Raw genomic sequence first — 16,621 nt, 5'->3', positions numbered from 1 at the left:
GATAACTCTGTAATATGCAAATTAGGAATTAAGCATGTAACATACTGATGTAAAAGACTATCAAGTTTGTTGATATGAATGTCCTTGACATTCATTCAAGGTCACAGGGGCTAAAACACCTAAAGACCTTTGAATAATTTCCTGTCACGTTCTGGAAGGTTAAGGGACCTGATATTGGACCTGAAGCATGCTGATGAATGGCCTCCAAGTTTGTTAATATGAATTACCTTGACAAGGACAATTACTAGTTTTCTATGTGTTATTGCGTATTATTTTTATGGTAACATAGTACGTTAAAATCTCACTTAAAAATCGTTGTTTTAAAGAAACTAGACAACACTGGGAACGTCTTACACAGCGGATTCATGCAAGTATTATACTAAAATTAGGAGCCAATGGTATTGCTAATCGATATGCATTTTGATATTGAAATACCTTAGACTTCTTATACAGACGTATATATAAGAACATTGTATAAGTGAGAATATTATGAAAGGCTGCGGACATTTAGTCAGCTGTTAAGACTGTTCATTGGTTTGATTACTTAACGTCCTATTTACATGCAGGGTCATTGAAGGGCGTGCTAGGGTTGTTTGTGAAGGAAAGCCGGAGTACCCGGAGAAAAAACACCGACAACCGGTTAGTACAAGTGAGATTCGAACTCGCGACCCAGTGGTAGAGGGCTTGTGATAATATATCTGGACTTCTTGATATTCAAATGCTCAAGTTCAGGCTCTGTCTTATTTGAAAAACAAAACGAGAATCGAGAGACATTCCAAATTGTAGTGCTGTATCCGATAAGATATTTGTGTGTATATCAGCGAAGGTGTGTTCATGTATATAGAAATGCTCAGGTTCAGAATCTGTGACAGTCTTATTTAAAAAAAAGTGGAGAGTGGATAGATCGAGAAACATGTCTGGTTGTAGTGCTGTACGTAGTGTTATATTGCAGTATTAAATCTAATGTATTTTATACGATATAAGATATCGGTGTATATCTGAGTGCATTAACCCTACACGTTGTTCTGTATGAAGTCATCGCCAATACGTAAACATTCCGACCTGACGAGAGGTTTAGTCTGGGTCGAGACCTACTTACACATCTTACCATAAAACTCGCCTCATCCTGTCAGCTTAATTTGTTCTCATTTTAGACATCTTGGAATGAGAGCATCAGACATTGGCTGATAGGAGAGGTTGTGTCTGTGTGGGAAAGTAAGCGATCGGGTGTATCTACAGTGCATACTAGTACACTAATTAGCACGCTAATTTGTTAATTAGTGGGCAATTTTTATTTGAATTAATTCCCCTTACTTTCACCAACGTTAAGTTATAATATATCGATGTCATATCTTATGTGAACATTGTATACTGTGTAAAAGATTTGAGAGTAGAGATATTGTTTATGTTTGCAGAATGAATACCTGTAGATGTATATTAATGTGTCTCATACAGACATCTCAATTTAGGATAGACCATAGTTTAGGAGTATATGTACCTTTTTGTGTGGGAATTGGGCTGGTATAAAAAGGCATGCTTTTTCCATTTAGCTGCGACATTTGGTCTATCATCCTCGATACTACAGGGGTTACTAACACTTACTATCATTGATGTGGATATAACGACAGTGATAGTAACTCCTGGAGAATCAAGAATGTAGGTCTAAATGACCCATATAAGGCGTTCATCTACGACATTCGGTTGCGATATTCGGTCTACAATCTTCGATACTCCAGGGGTTAATAACACTTACCATCACTGATGTGGATATAACGACAGTGAGTCATTACACAAAGTCTTATTATGTTGTAGAATGGCTTATCGCATAAATTACATGCGGTATATTTTTCCAGAGGAACATGGGTGATCATTTTGTATAAATATATGTTTCAAGTGATCATGATAGGGTTTATTACACGTAGATTGTAGATTTGAATCTCACTAAGTGACTATCATTGTCCATTCTCTCATGCAGCGACCGATCTTCATGCATGCCTATACATTTGTAGATCCATTCACGAAAAGCTTCCATTGATTCTTGGATGGAAAACATTTTGTTCGACGTGTCAGTAAGTAAAGATGTGCTCTGTCCCTGGAATATAAAATTGATTTAAAAGGGATATTTCTAATGCTGTTGGCGGGTAGCCAGTCGAGTCCTGAATAAACAAATCCTCCTTTGTGGCCAGTGGAGCATTTCCGCTTGTATTTTTATATTTATCTTTTGTAGGCGATAACTCAGCAGGCACGTGCGTAAACTAATGAAGCAGACGAGATCAGATGTCGAGGTCGGCCATTTTAGATAAGATGGTTCCGTGTATTTTTCTTTAAACAAACACAACGTGATTGATATAATAATGTATACTTATGAAATATTATGTAAATGAATAATGATTCGTTGTCCTTCAAGTTTATCGATACTTCAGCTACAACCTCGTACATCGCACATCGTTCAAATTATGAATAAGTCATCCTCGATACTCCAGGGGTTCCGAGATCGTAAGTGATCGGAACCCATGGAGTAACGAGGATGAAGGAGTCACTGTCACTTCGTGGTCAATGTTTCCCGCATCCTCGATAATGCAGGGGTTCCGATCACTTAATTACGATCTCTACATGCTCGTGTAGAGATCGTAAGTGATCGGAACCTATGGAGTATCGAGGATGTGTTTCCCAGTACTAGTGTTGATATAAATCCCTTTGTGTATTTCAGTAATGTTGATTGTACTCATAAACATGTGAGCATGAAATGTGCTTGTTTATCTGTTACTGGTATTACATGTGATGAATAGAATTATATGGATGAACGGACATAAATTGTTGCTATTTGCAGCATGTTGTACCAACAGCTTCCTGGTTTATAAGTGATGAGTGCTTTGTATAGTAGGGTATTATTAACTCGAAAGCAAACGTTTTTAAAAATATATATTATTTTATTTTCAGTAACGCTGTTCATGGTGGTACAGTGCTGTCTGTGTACGGTAATGAAATGCTAGATCTTCGTCATACATTTTCTTTTTCTTTTTCGATTCTTGGTGTTTAATTAAAAATAAGTCAAGTCCAAAGCAAAAACGAAATGGCTTTAACAAATTACATGCTCATAGATACACTTAATAGTACGCCTTCCTTAGAATTATATTCAAAGGTGTACAACAAGGAGTGGTCATTGGTCCTCCATTATTAAACCATTAATGATCATGAGAGAATAAGAAAATGGTAACTACAAAACGTAAATTGTTATGTCAACTTAAACAATATCAAAATTAATGTAGTATAATACCATAGTACATTGTGTAGTGCCATCTTCGGATATTTCCACGCAATGACGTTCCCTTGTTCTCGTATTTACCTTAGCAGTAAAGTCAAGATTGTTCGTTTTATCGATCTTCATTTTATTCTTTTATTATATTGTCATTAATACAAGATCTTAAATGAGTGTTCATTTCTAATGAAATTTTATGAAACGAGTCTAAGAAGTTTTTATTTTTGCGAAAATTGAAACTTCGAGACGAGTTTCATTAAATGTCACGTCGAAATATATTGTGAAAATCCGACGTCTGATGTCACGTCCTTTTTCCTGACGTCATTTTATTGTTTCTGTCATGTCAATGAAAACCGCTCCAGGTCATATTACACTGGTGACATAATTTATGGAAGAAACCACATGAGCAAAATCACTAGATATCGGGCGGATTATGTGGTAAGTATTACCAAGTGTAAAATATTCTTTTGTGAAATGATTGTCAATCATTACAAAGCATCTGTAAAACTCGAAACACTTGTCGCGATAAAGCTATGTAATATAAGTGTCAAACGAGGAAGTTCCGGATATATCAATAAAGAAAATAAGTGTCTGAGCTCTTCATATTCTATCTTCTTCTTAAAACCCATCCAACTGATTGGATACATACCGACATATCATTGGACAGTACACGTGTTGGGGGACTATAATTATCGTGGGGAAATTTATCATGAGCTATCTGCACTAAATTATGTGTATTGTAAGAAATAACACTTGCAATTTCGGTAAAATCATGCACAACTCAATACATATGTAGCTCAAAATTGAGCACATCACCATATTAATCTTTATTCAATTTTCAACTTTTGTATGAACTCATATTACCAAAACTCTACAAAAGAAAAAAGTTAGTCCCAGAAAAATTTGACTTTTCACCAGAGCTAGTTTAGATCTGTCGAAAATTTACATAAAGCTGAAAGTTGGAAGCTTATTGATAATACAATGTACTCAAAATACCAAAACTGTAGTTTTTCGGAATGGTGGGATTATTATGGAATCGAATTTCTTGGACATATGATGGAACTGGTATTTCAGTTGTTGACGATTTTTCCCTACGGTTTAACAATAAGTTGAAAATCGCCATCAAATGCTTACTTAATTAAGCTAGCAAGACCGGTTTTGCCTTGAGGCCAATATTCAAGTTTAATATTAAAACTTCATTACATTTATTTGGTACCTATATTGTTAGCATCGGCCAGTATGATTTTGAGACATGGGCGGGGTTTAAAGCTAATGAAGTTGAAAAGGTCAATCTACAATTTAGTAAAAACATTTTATGTGTAAAAAATCGACTTGTCATGCAATGATAAATATTTTTTTTAAACTTGGTCGCTTGGTCGTTTTTCTGTCCAGCTCTCCACTATGCACCGTAAACGAAGTTCTTAATACCTGCAAAACATGTACACTGTATGAGGATAGAAATAAGGTCGTACGAGTTATCTTTCTTGCCTGATACCGTGTCTATAAAACTGATAGCGATATTTGAACCTGCTGCATTCCTCAGTAAAAATACTAGTCAATTTTTTTTTTAATATTGTATGTACGTATGAAACATTATTTATTAGCCAGCATGTCCAATTTTCAGATTTTTATATACTTTTATATCTCAATGTTATATGTACAAGGACAATTTTAAAGACAGGAACGTTTCTCAAATCCTCCCGGGACGCGGTTTTAGCTCCAAACTCGGTATACATCTGCATCTATTTTTTGTAGTAAATAGTAAAACAGGTCACGTGCTTATACCTCATTCATGCCATTGGCCGGGTAACTAATGATCACGTAATTGTGTGTTTACTTCCAAATATGGTGATAGTTTGCTTGCCATTTCTTCGGAAAAAATGATTCATTTGAAAATATTTAGACTCCAAAATGTTAATAATATTGCATTTACATCATTTTGACTTGCACATATGCACTGTTTTAGTATAAATAATGAACTGAAATGAGCTATATTGGGTACAAACGCAGAGAGCAAGACAAGTGTAGAAAAGGCTAACATTTTGGTCAATCAATTTTAAAAAGTCAGTAGTTTTGATAACTGTACAGAGGAATTTCTGTACAATAAGGACAGAACCATAGATAGCATTAGAGAGGAACTTAGGGATTTTGGAAATAGCGATACCACTCTAAACCACCCCTTCTCAATGCAGGAATTGACAGATCGCCAGCTGTCAATCAAACCGCGCGTGACTTTGCATTTTGTATTGTGTGTGCTACGATGTTTGCTCCGACATTGAATACATGTAGAAATACGTGCGTTTGTGAGCGCGAGGCGTGGCTACATGTATATTACACCTACACTAGACTCGCTCGTTAGGCTCACGTCAGAGGTTAAAAACTCGCTAAGTAAAAACTATCATGTTATAGCGGTATTTCTAGACTTAGAGAAAGCTTATGATTTAGTCTAGCATATAGGACTTTTATTATCACTTAAAAAAATAGGTATATCTGGTAACATCCTAAGATTCCTCATCCATTTCTTAACAAATAGGAAAATTCAGGTTAGAGTAAATAACTCCCATTCAGAGGAGAAACTGCTAGATAACGGGGTCCCTCAGGGTAGCGTCATCTCCCCTACCTTATTTAACATCTTTATAAATAAGTTACATCAACATCTAGTACTTTGACCACTCCAAAAATAAACAGATAGCTAGCATAGCCCAGTTCGCAGATGATACCAGTATTTGGAACACCAATAACATCATATGTCAGAATGGTAGAGTCATTCAAAGAACTTTAAATTTAATCCAGGACTTGGCTGATCAATGGGGTTTTAAAATTTCTAAAGATAAAACAGTAGCTATGTCCTTCTCTAGGAAAATTAGAAAACCAGATCTATATCTTGGCGACAAGCATCGAGTACGTTAACAAATTAGGTCCCGTAGTGAAATATTTAGGAATAATTTTAGATACAAAACTATCATGGAGACCACATATATATATGTTATCTTATTATTATTATTATTTTTTTTTTTTTTGCTTACACATTACACTGCCTCTTTAAGTCGTAAGTCGGCAACTCGATGGCAGAAATATGCCACCATACATAACAAATATCAACATAAATAAATAACTAAAAATATCATAAGTCCACCATAATTATTTTCTATTTAGTTCTATTATTTTAGTATGTTTGGATAGACGGAACGAAAAAAATGTTCTGTATTTTTCATTTTTCCGGAAATAATAAAACCGAACTCTTCTTAGAAATTGGTTTCTACTTCCGAGAAAATGGCGGATTCTTCAAAAAGTGTGGTGGAGAGTGTAAACAAATAACAGACGAGACTGTCAGATGAGTGACAGAATGATGTGGGCAACACGATATTATTGAAAGGTAATTATTTGAAACTGATGTATTTGTTTAAACGTTTTATGGCATTCCTATTTATTCCATATATGCTAAACAGCTTTCTTCTTTGTACGAGCCAAGCACAGGCGTTTGTAATCAAAAATCGGATCGAATCGTATTGATTTCTATATGATTCGATCCGATTTTTGATTATCATTAATATTCATTATATATACAAACGCCTGTGAGCCAAGTGACAAACTGTGCAATAGGCCTATTTTTAGTTTGATTTGGCGATGTCAGATTTTGAATGATTAGTCAATATTGGTAAGTAAAATACTTTATCTCCTGGGTTGTCCCGACACTTTTGATATAAAGATATATAGATATTATGTTTTACGTTATATCATGATGTTTTTTTAATGTTATGATCAGCTAGCTATATAGATTCTATATATATATAGAGCAACAAACAAATGAAACTCATGCGGACTGATTATGGAACAAATTCAAATCTAACGTGACGCTACCCAATTTGGAACGCTACCCAAAATGAAACACTTTTAAAATATGTGATACAGAATTTTCAGTTTACAATCTAAACTTTCTCATCAGTTTCTCATCAGTCCAACATCATTGGAAAGCCACAAACGGCTTGTAAAGATGTATAGTGATATTTACAATAATGGTAAAATATTAAAAAGATTGCTTAAATCCTTAATAGCATGAAACTTACAATGATAGTACTAGTCCTGAACAAAAATTAAGGTGCTGACTGATAATCTGGATTCAACCACAAGTAAGAAATTTTTTATAATTATCTTCAAAAAGTGTTCCAATTTGGGTAGCGTCACGTTACACTACACAAATCAGTGGAAAAGAACATACCCCAAAAACACTCAACATACAAACACAAACTTCCATAGATAACAAACTCTCTACATAGACTCATCAACAAATCCTTCACGCCAAATGTCGCTCAAATCACCAACTAACACAAACATACAATACACTAAAAGCAGAGGTACAAAAACAGATATGCAATACATACCTTTCTTTCATACCTACATGTGTAATACTGGCTGGTCCAGGGCAATACACTCATGTCGCCTGAGGCTGTATTGCATGGCTACCCATGCAATAAAGCCTCGTGACGTCACGGCGTCAACAAAATCTCTATTTCCTCGGTAAAATTTTAACATTTTTTTTTTCACAAATATGACTGATTTAATTTTACTCTAAAAGATGCAAACAACGGAATTTGTGTTGAAAGTATCGTGTAATTTTTCTTGTATGGGAAAACGACTTCCAGTCGTGGATTTCATCGAATTTATTTCAAAATGGCGGGATATTTTAGTTGTAAAATTTCAATAAAACGTTGAGGTATGAAAGAAAAATACTCTTTCATAAGTGGATATGAAGGATAGGGATATTCTACCCCCGGGGTCACAAAATGTTGCAAAACCCTCGCAAGCCTCGGGTTTTACTACATTTTGTGACCCTCGGGTAGAATATCCCTATCCTTCATATCCACATATGAAAGAGTCTTATATTCTTACTTAGAAAATATGATTAAAGACTCCCTACAGACGAGCAAACGACCCAACAACACACAAATGATTAACCCTAATTAGAAATTATTTAGCTACGTATACATTAAAACAACTCAAAAAGAAAACACTGATATCACAGCCCTACGTTAAGATGGTCAACTCGTAACAGACACCACTACAATTTACAAAAACAAACGTTCCCATTCAACAGAACACCACGCTCAATTATGCCTCAAATACACATAACATGCTTGGGAATTACAAAACTCTTAGAAAACATAAACCCATGCACATAAAGCTTCAGGGTTAGCTAGACCAAATACTTGGAAAAATACTCAAAGAACTAAAAGACGTAACAGCACCCATTCTCACAAAAATTTTCACAACATCTCTCACCACAGGAAAACTACCTCATGACTGGAAGGCTCACACCCTACAAATTATAGACCTGCAGCATCTCACTCACCTCAATTTCATGCAAACTCATGGAACATATTATAACAAGCTCTACAATGAAACACTTGAAAATAATAACATTCTCACTTTTATGCATGAATTAAACCACAAAACCATAACAACAACAAACAAACAGACATCATCATCATGGACTTTGACAAAGTCCTGCATCAACGCCTAAAATACAAACTCAAATATCACGGTATTACAGGACAAACACTTACATGGGTTACAGACTTCTTATCACTCTGCACACAAACAGTTGTACTTGAAGGGAAACAATCAGAAAGAAAACCAAAAATTCCATGCAATTACATCAGGAGTACCTCAAGAAACCTGTTTGGGGCCAATACTCTTCCTTCTATACATAAACGACATCCCAGAATACATCAAACACAGCACCCTCAGACTCTTTGCAGATGACATGCATATTATGCAAAACCATAAATAACACACAAGATGCACTTTAATTACAAGAAGATCTAGACGCAGCAGGTAGGTGGAAGGAAGATTGGTTAATGTCCTTCCACCCGGACAAGTGTAACGTCCTCAGCATCTCAAACAAACACACAAAGACCAATTATACATATAAACTCCATGACCACAAATTACAACAAGTAACATCTTGCAAATATCTAGGAATCAAAATACAAAATAACTTACGATGGGACACACACATCAACAACATAACTGCAAATGCTAACAAGACACTAGGATTCTTGAAACGAAATCTACAGATAAACTCGCAACATATAAAAGAACATGATTACAAATCCATAGTCAGACCCAAACTGGAGTACTGCTCCTCCGTATGGGACCTTCACCATACAAATCAAATCATGCAAATAGAAAAAACACAACGTAGAGCAGCACGCTACACAACAAGCAGATACCACAACACAAGTTCAGTACAAGACATGATGGAAAACCTCAACTGGACCTCACTACAAACACGCAGAACAAGAACACGTTTAATATTATCTAATATTTACATTTTGCCACTGCGACTCCCATTACTCTAATGATAATCATGATCTGTATTATGAGCCAATAAATGCAGTCTAGACTTGGTGTAGTAATATCTACATAAATGGATGTGAGTTTTGTTTACTGATACCATGTTAGTCCACGCAGGAAAATTGACATTGTAGTTGAATGAACCATTTTGGTTATGAAGCTTATGAAAATATCTTTTAAATGTCTGGATAATTGAAAGTAAACTGATTATGAAAAGCTATTAAAAAACATTGAAATTTTGTTATCTTTTCAATTTTTTATAGGGACTATTTTTTATCACATTGAACTTGGCTGTTAAGGTTAAATGGCTGAAGCGGGAAATTCAAATGTTCACTTGCATCTAAATTATGTTTTACTTTGAACTAGAAAGTAAAATGTAAATATAACAATTAATACTTCATTTTGTACCGGTACCACTACATTACCCAAATGAAGTTACTTCAATCAGCATTATTTTTTTGAAACCTCATTTGGTCATGAATTTTTTTCATGCTAACCTAGATAGGCATTGCTTGCATTGTATTGTTGTAGTACAATTTGACCAGATTAATTAACATCAATTCAGCACAAGAAAATGTTGTAGGCAAAAAAGTTAACTGGGTTGTTGATTATTAAATGAGACGATAGTGGGTTTTCAAAAATATGTTAAATTGTTTTAATTATGAACAAAAAAACCTACAACAAAGACACATGTCAACATTTTGCGCTGTACAGGACATGTACAGTCAGGTGTAATGACGGACCTCTCACAGAACACACACATGTTTGAATTTTTCTTAGTCGACAAAACAAACAATAGGAAGTCCCGAGACAGAGTCATTTTGGTGACATTTTTAATTACTCCATTGCTCAAAGCCATCATCCAGTAAACTGAAAAATAGGTGGGGGGGGGGGGGTCTTATTTGCAGACATATCCCCCCTAAGTCTGGAAAAGTGTCATAATAGGTGGGGGTCTTATTTTACGGGAAAGGTCTTATTTGCGGTCAAATACGGTATATCTCACATATGTTACCGCCTTACCAGTCTAAATAAGATCTAATTATATATATAATTAGCCCCAGCTGGTTGTTTGAAAAAAATGCAAATGATTTGCAAATTTATGAACAGCAAATTAAATAACATTTTTAGTTCATCTGATCCAAAGGGTCAAGATGACCTATAGTCGTCATGTTTTGTCTGTTGTCCTCCGCCGTGCGCTGTCCGTCGTGCGTTATCTTTTCACATTTTATACTTCTTCTCAAGTTCTACCAGTGCGATTTAGCTGAAACTTACATGAAACAATCCTATTAACAGAAACATTTGAAAATATGCATAGTTGACAAAAAAGATTTTAGCTAAAGTTCTATTCAATGTATACAATACCAGTACATGTTAAAGTGTAATGACATTTTTTCTTTCTTTCAGAAATCATGGAGCAACCTTCTGCTAAAGAACACCTACTTGACTGGTATGTCAATAAACTATACAAGAAAGCAGTGGATCATTGTTTACAACAGGAGAAAACATCAGTAGCCATCTTAGGTCAAGGTCACAAAGGTCACTATCAAGGTCACCATCAAAGTATTGACAAAAAGCAAGTGTGCAAATCTTCAGTAAACGGTGGTTTGTCAAAGTGTGCAAGACCTTCATCTAAAAATCCTCAGAGTTCAGTAAACGTTTACAGATCTGACATTGATGATGAAGTTTTCAATTCAGAAAAGCACTTTCATGAAAATACAGACAAGTTTGTAAAGCAACCAACCTCATATCCAAGACATGTCATGAACATAGTTCTATCTGAACGTAGAAACACATTGAACATGAACGTGTCTGACTGTGAACCAGAAGTATTTGTGAAAGGGAACTATCATATAGGTAGACAGCATTTGACTAAAACCTTCCACCAAGACAGTTTGGAGCGAAATATTACCCCACCTATAATTGATACAAGTGATGGTCCTTATAGACAGAGAGATTGTCAGAAAGACAGTAGAATCAGTAAACCTTCTGTGAGTCATGTTGCCACTCACCAGCCACATTCACATTGCCAAACTGATTGTAAGAGGAACGGTAGTTTTGGTATTCACGAAAATGAGTTTCCAACACAGAGACAAGGTCAGAAGGACTGGTTTAGCCACTCGGCCTTACCACATAGAACCAATGTGTTGATAAATCAACAGTTATTCAGTAAAGATGATTCTGAAATTTGTCATAAAGATGGAAGTAACCTTAAGGCTTATTCAGAACATTCTGTCCATATTGCGTGGGGATCCAATGGAGCACCTTGTCAAAGTGTTAAGTCTGTCAGCAAAGAGAAAAGGTGCCTAGATGGTGTCTGTCCAAAATGGGAATCCAGGAAAATGGAGACGGAGAAAAAGTGCTCAGATAGTGTACGTCCACAATGGGAATCCAAGAAAATGGAGAGAAGATGGAGCGAAAGAACTTGTCCTCGTGATATCATGAACACACAGTTTCATCAATCTGCTGTATCAAAAGACAGATCTGTGATGAAAAATTCTTTGGAGGCAAGGGGAGCACAAAATTCCAAGGCTGTTTCATTGTTAATTACAAAATCTAATAACCATTGTTCAAGCTCTGATGCTAAGAGAGGTAGGCACATGGTGAACCTGAATTCTGAAGACTGCTGCAATAAAAGAGTTCAACCATGTGCAGGTGTATTGGAGAAAGAGGGCAATTTATTGGTTCCATATGAGACGACAAAGACAGCTATCGAACCTGAACCACTCCCTGTTCAGTCTCCGACTGATGATAATTGTAAGTGTCTGAACCGGAGTCTCATTCATACTGTAAATATTTTATAAATGGAAACAGGATGGAGCAATATGATTGAGCACCAATACCAAGGAGTCGGTACAAAAATAATTTATTTCGTTTTTATGTTTCAGATGGCTAGGCAAGCTGTCATCAGGGTCTTTTTGTATGAAATCCTTGGTGTTGATGCGCAATTCTATTTCCAAATTTGTTATTCACTATTGTCTTTAGAACACTGTTGAATACATTTTGTACCCTCCTCACTAGCAAGAAATTTTGTCATTATTGTTATTTTTCTGATATCTTTAATTTTCACTTCATTTGCAATTGGAGGGACATATATTTTATTTGCTCTATATATTTATGTATCAAAATGTAAATTACAACAAATCGATGTGTTTGTATTCATGCAGGTTTAGAAAGCCCAGAGACAGAAGACAAGACAGAAATACATTCAACAGAAAATAAAACATCCAAGTCACCAGTGGCTTCACCTATTTCCTCATCAACTGTTGAAGCTTCAGAAAGTCCTGTCCATCCAAAACGATGTAATGTCTCTCCAGCCACAATTACTGAGCCAGAAGTACTTCCATTGACAGGGGAAAACCTGAGACAGCTTAATAAGGCATCAATTCAGGAAAGGGGAGATCACTCCCTTCCAGGTCTGGACAACAGAGCCTCTGATCAGGACGAGGGAGCAGAAACCGACAGCGGAGGGAGTTGTAAATCTGGCATTGTCATCAAACATGGTAGGTATATCTTATCAACATACAAAATGCTACAGGCCTAATATCCTAGGCCTCTTTAATTACATATTGACAAGAAGTTGTATAAAGATTTTAGCCTTTTTGATACTTGTGCACTTGAATGAAGGTCAAAGTCATTCATTTGACAAACTTGGTAGCCCTTAATTCAGATCAGCATACCAAAGGCCAAATATTAGTACCCTTGGACTTGCGGTTATTTAGAAGAAGTCATTTAAATGAAAAGTTGCGGACGGCACTCATTGGACAACAACATGAATGGAACACGACGAATATAGGTCATCCTCATCTTTTGGGCCAGCTTACTAAAAAAAACTTCTTATGAATATTGTGTCTGTTGCTGGCATGAAGGGCTAAATGAGTTTGTTAATATGAATTACCTTGACCTTCATTCAAAATCACAGGAGTTATAATACAGGTAGGCTGAAATCTTTTTGTCTTTGTGTTACTTATTTATCACCTGTTATCGAATAATTGATAATCGCTTAACATGCAAAATTGAAATTCTTTCATTTATCTTTCGTTACCTTTGTTTTCTAGCACCTCAAAAAATATCTCCTATTCATCGATAGCCACCTTATTACTTAGATCTCTGTCACTGCGCCCTGTTGGTGTTTAAAGTTCTCTATTATCAATGGTTTTTATATAGAAAATTAAAGAATCGAAATGTAGAGGAAAGATCAATAAAGATCTATCACTAGTCAAGATCGCTCTGGGATCTCTGGTTTATATTACAGGTCATATTAAGCAAAAAAGGAAGAGGTCACGCAGTGTTCAGGATGAAAACAGGTAACAAAAATGGACCATTGTGACTAATATTATTAAAGTTATATGTGCCATAATCTCAAGGTTACGAACCACCAACATTATAAGAATTACAATTCTTACCATGCATAGGTTTTTGAATGGTTTTTGGCTGTAGTATATGTACTGGCAAAAGTTATCATATGTACATGCACAGTGTAGTGAAATGAGAACTAGTGCATACAGTCAGACTTGAAAGCTAACTGCAAGTGGTGATCTATAATATCATTTCACATTTATTACTTGTATTTATAGTGACTTAAGTGTTTTTACATCAAAAATGATACATAAAGCATAAGTTCTGAGTTTTAATTAAGTTTTATAAGGTATCATATACATGTTTGTCTGTCCATTTGAATAATTTCACAGCTTATTTATAAAACCTGATGTTTCTTGATAGATATGATATAACTGAAAAAAATGATGTGTTAAAATGTTTGCCCAGTTATGGCATAAAATATAATATATTATTGGATAAAAGGGAACCCTGGTTTATACCTGGGGATGGCAACATTAATTCATCCATAACGCAGGCCCCTCATACAAAGAATGCACCTGGATATTTTGTATTAGTAAGTATGTGGGCATTTCATTTATATTAGGGTGGCTGTCACTGCTTTAGTATTTTGTCATAATCATTGCAATATCAAGATGAACACTACAAGCCATATGGGCTTCTTGTTCTTTGTCCCATAAGTAGTCTCTAATTTATAGACAGGCTGGATTGTAATTTGTAAAAAAATTACTTTATTGTTTTCAGTTGTAAGAAACGATCAAGTGAAGCAAACAACGATAAGAGCTCCAATTCACAGAGTTCTGGGAAGTGTGTAAATAATTCAGTGAAGGGAAGCCGGAGGGCTACAGTAAACAAAAACAAACCAAAGAGTGGTAAATCTGATAAGGCAGGAAAATCAGTGCAAGCGGCAACTTCTAAAGTAAAAACAAAAAGGAATACAAAGCATGTTTATAAGAATGTGAAAGATAATGATGCATCAAAAAAGACGGTGAAGACCAAAAATCTTTTCTTAGACACGTTTGATGTGACAAAGAAGAGAATTCAACAAACAATGTCAGAAAATGTGAAACGATGTGTAGAACGTGAAATTAGTATATTACAAGCTCACGAGGATCAAGCTATGTCTACAAACTCAGAAAGTTGTGGTCATTTGTCGGACTCCGACAGGATGTCCAGCCTGGCATTCTTGGACCTTAAGGACTTGGCACATGTACCTGAACCTGGTAAATTGCTGGAGAACCAGTCGGTGTATGTGTCTAAGAAACATGTAGGGGGGGTTTGGCAATCTATAGTCAAAAAGTAATTTATCAAAACAAAATGAGTTCAGTTAAGAATTCAACTTTGTCATGTATAGTTATTGAATTTCACATTTTGGGAAGGACAAATTAATGATATTTTCTATAAATTTCTCATTAAAGGTTATATTAAACTGTTTTATCGTTTTTGTTATTTTGTTTTTTTGCAGAGTTATCTGTCCTTGAGGAAAGAATGTCATTTACAGTTCATCATTTTAAGGTCATCTGACACAAAAGTTCAGTATGGCTTATATAGTTATCATGCTATATTACATGTAGTGTGCTGTCAGTAAATTTTCAAACAACTTCATCTTCTCAGGGACACCTGAAAAGGCATAGACCATACATGTACTTATATTGGGCCTGTATCATGATGGGATGAATTGATACCAAGTTTGTTCAAATGAATGACCTTGACTGCCTTTCAAGATCACAAGGGTCAAATACATCTGTAGGCTAAAATCTTTTAAACGACTTCTTTTCAATAACCAAAAAGGCCTATAGATCTGATATTGGGCCAGCTGTAGGAAGCTGGGGTGAAGGCTAGCAAGTTTGGTTAAATGAATGACCTTGGCCATCATACAAGGTCACAGAGTTCAATCTCATTGCCCCAGGGATTACTACCACTGTCAATATATCTACCCCTTCAGCATTGATGTAACTATTTTTTAACTTCATCGGGTTAATTATGAAAGAAATTTTGTTTGCAAACTGTGTGAATCTGCGTAGTGGATTCTCACAAAAGTTTGCAAACAAAATTTATTTCATAACCCGATGAAGTTAAAAAAATAGTTACATCAATGCTAATAATTTATTTTTCAGACTACTTGATAACATAAAACACATTTAAACGTACGATTCCATTGACTTTCCAATGGATTATTTTTTCTAAATCAATACGTAACATCAACGTCTCTATTGTGATGTCATGATAACGTGTGGTTGTCGCGCCATTTTCAGATTTTTTTTCTTTATATTAAATGAAGAAAAAGTATCTGCCAATCAGAAAATTAGATTTAGTATGAAAAAAAAATTTAAAAAATTAATTATTGGACTATACTGAAGGCAACATGTACAGGAGACAGGTAATTACACTTATTGGTTAGACTTGTAGCAAAACTAACTAAAGAAGTAATAAGAATTGTCAACTTAATCAGCTAAACAAGAATATTCACGTCAAAATTTTTCTGTTATACAAATACTGTACTGAGTACAGTAACAGAGAGAACAATTTTAAATATTTCTTACTCCTAAAAAATGAAATTTTAAAAGTTGATGACAAATGAGATCTAAAAGGTAATTACATTTCATTTGTATAACCAGTTAATACGTTCTACTGAACGATCAAGGGGATTTGATAAAATCCATGCAAAAA

The 16,621-nt window shown here is 35.1% G+C and overlaps 2 protein-coding genes across 3 annotated transcripts in view; one reads left to right on the top strand and one right to left on the bottom strand.

Moving 5' to 3' along the window:
* Window positions 1-2,147, bottom strand: part of LOC138307462 (ras-related protein Rab-13-like) — a 32,980-nt gene extending 30,833 nt beyond the window's left edge. The window contains exon 1 of one of the 2 annotated variants that reach the window (XM_069248224.1): window positions 2,002-2,147. The gene's annotated coding sequence lies outside the window, so the exon portion shown is untranslated. Of the gene's footprint in view, window positions 1-1,753; window positions 1,775-2,001 lie in introns of those variants that run through there. The other variant, XM_069248225.1, reaches the window with a different exon arrangement.
* Window positions 2,148-6,031: 3,884 nt separating this feature from the next.
* LOC138307581 (uncharacterized) lies at window positions 6,032-15,388 on the top strand. Its single transcript, XM_069248382.1, has 5 exons — window positions 6,032-6,635; window positions 11,021-12,370; window positions 12,781-13,116; window positions 13,869-13,920; window positions 14,696-15,388. Exons 2-5 carry the CDS (start codon window positions 11,026-11,028, stop codon window positions 15,252-15,254), a joined length of 2,292 nt encoding a protein of 763 aa, XP_069104483.1. The 5' UTR covers window positions 6,032-6,635; window positions 11,021-11,025; the 3' UTR covers window positions 15,255-15,388.
* Window positions 15,389-16,621: the final 1,233 nt, after the last annotated feature.

The sequence above is a fragment of the Argopecten irradians genome, chromosome 14, assembly GCF_041381155.1.
Source record: "Argopecten irradians isolate NY chromosome 14, Ai_NY, whole genome shotgun sequence".
NCBI lineage: Eukaryota > Metazoa > Mollusca > Bivalvia > Pectinida > Pectinidae > Argopecten > Argopecten irradians.
This window is presented reverse-complemented; position numbering and strand designations above follow the sequence as displayed.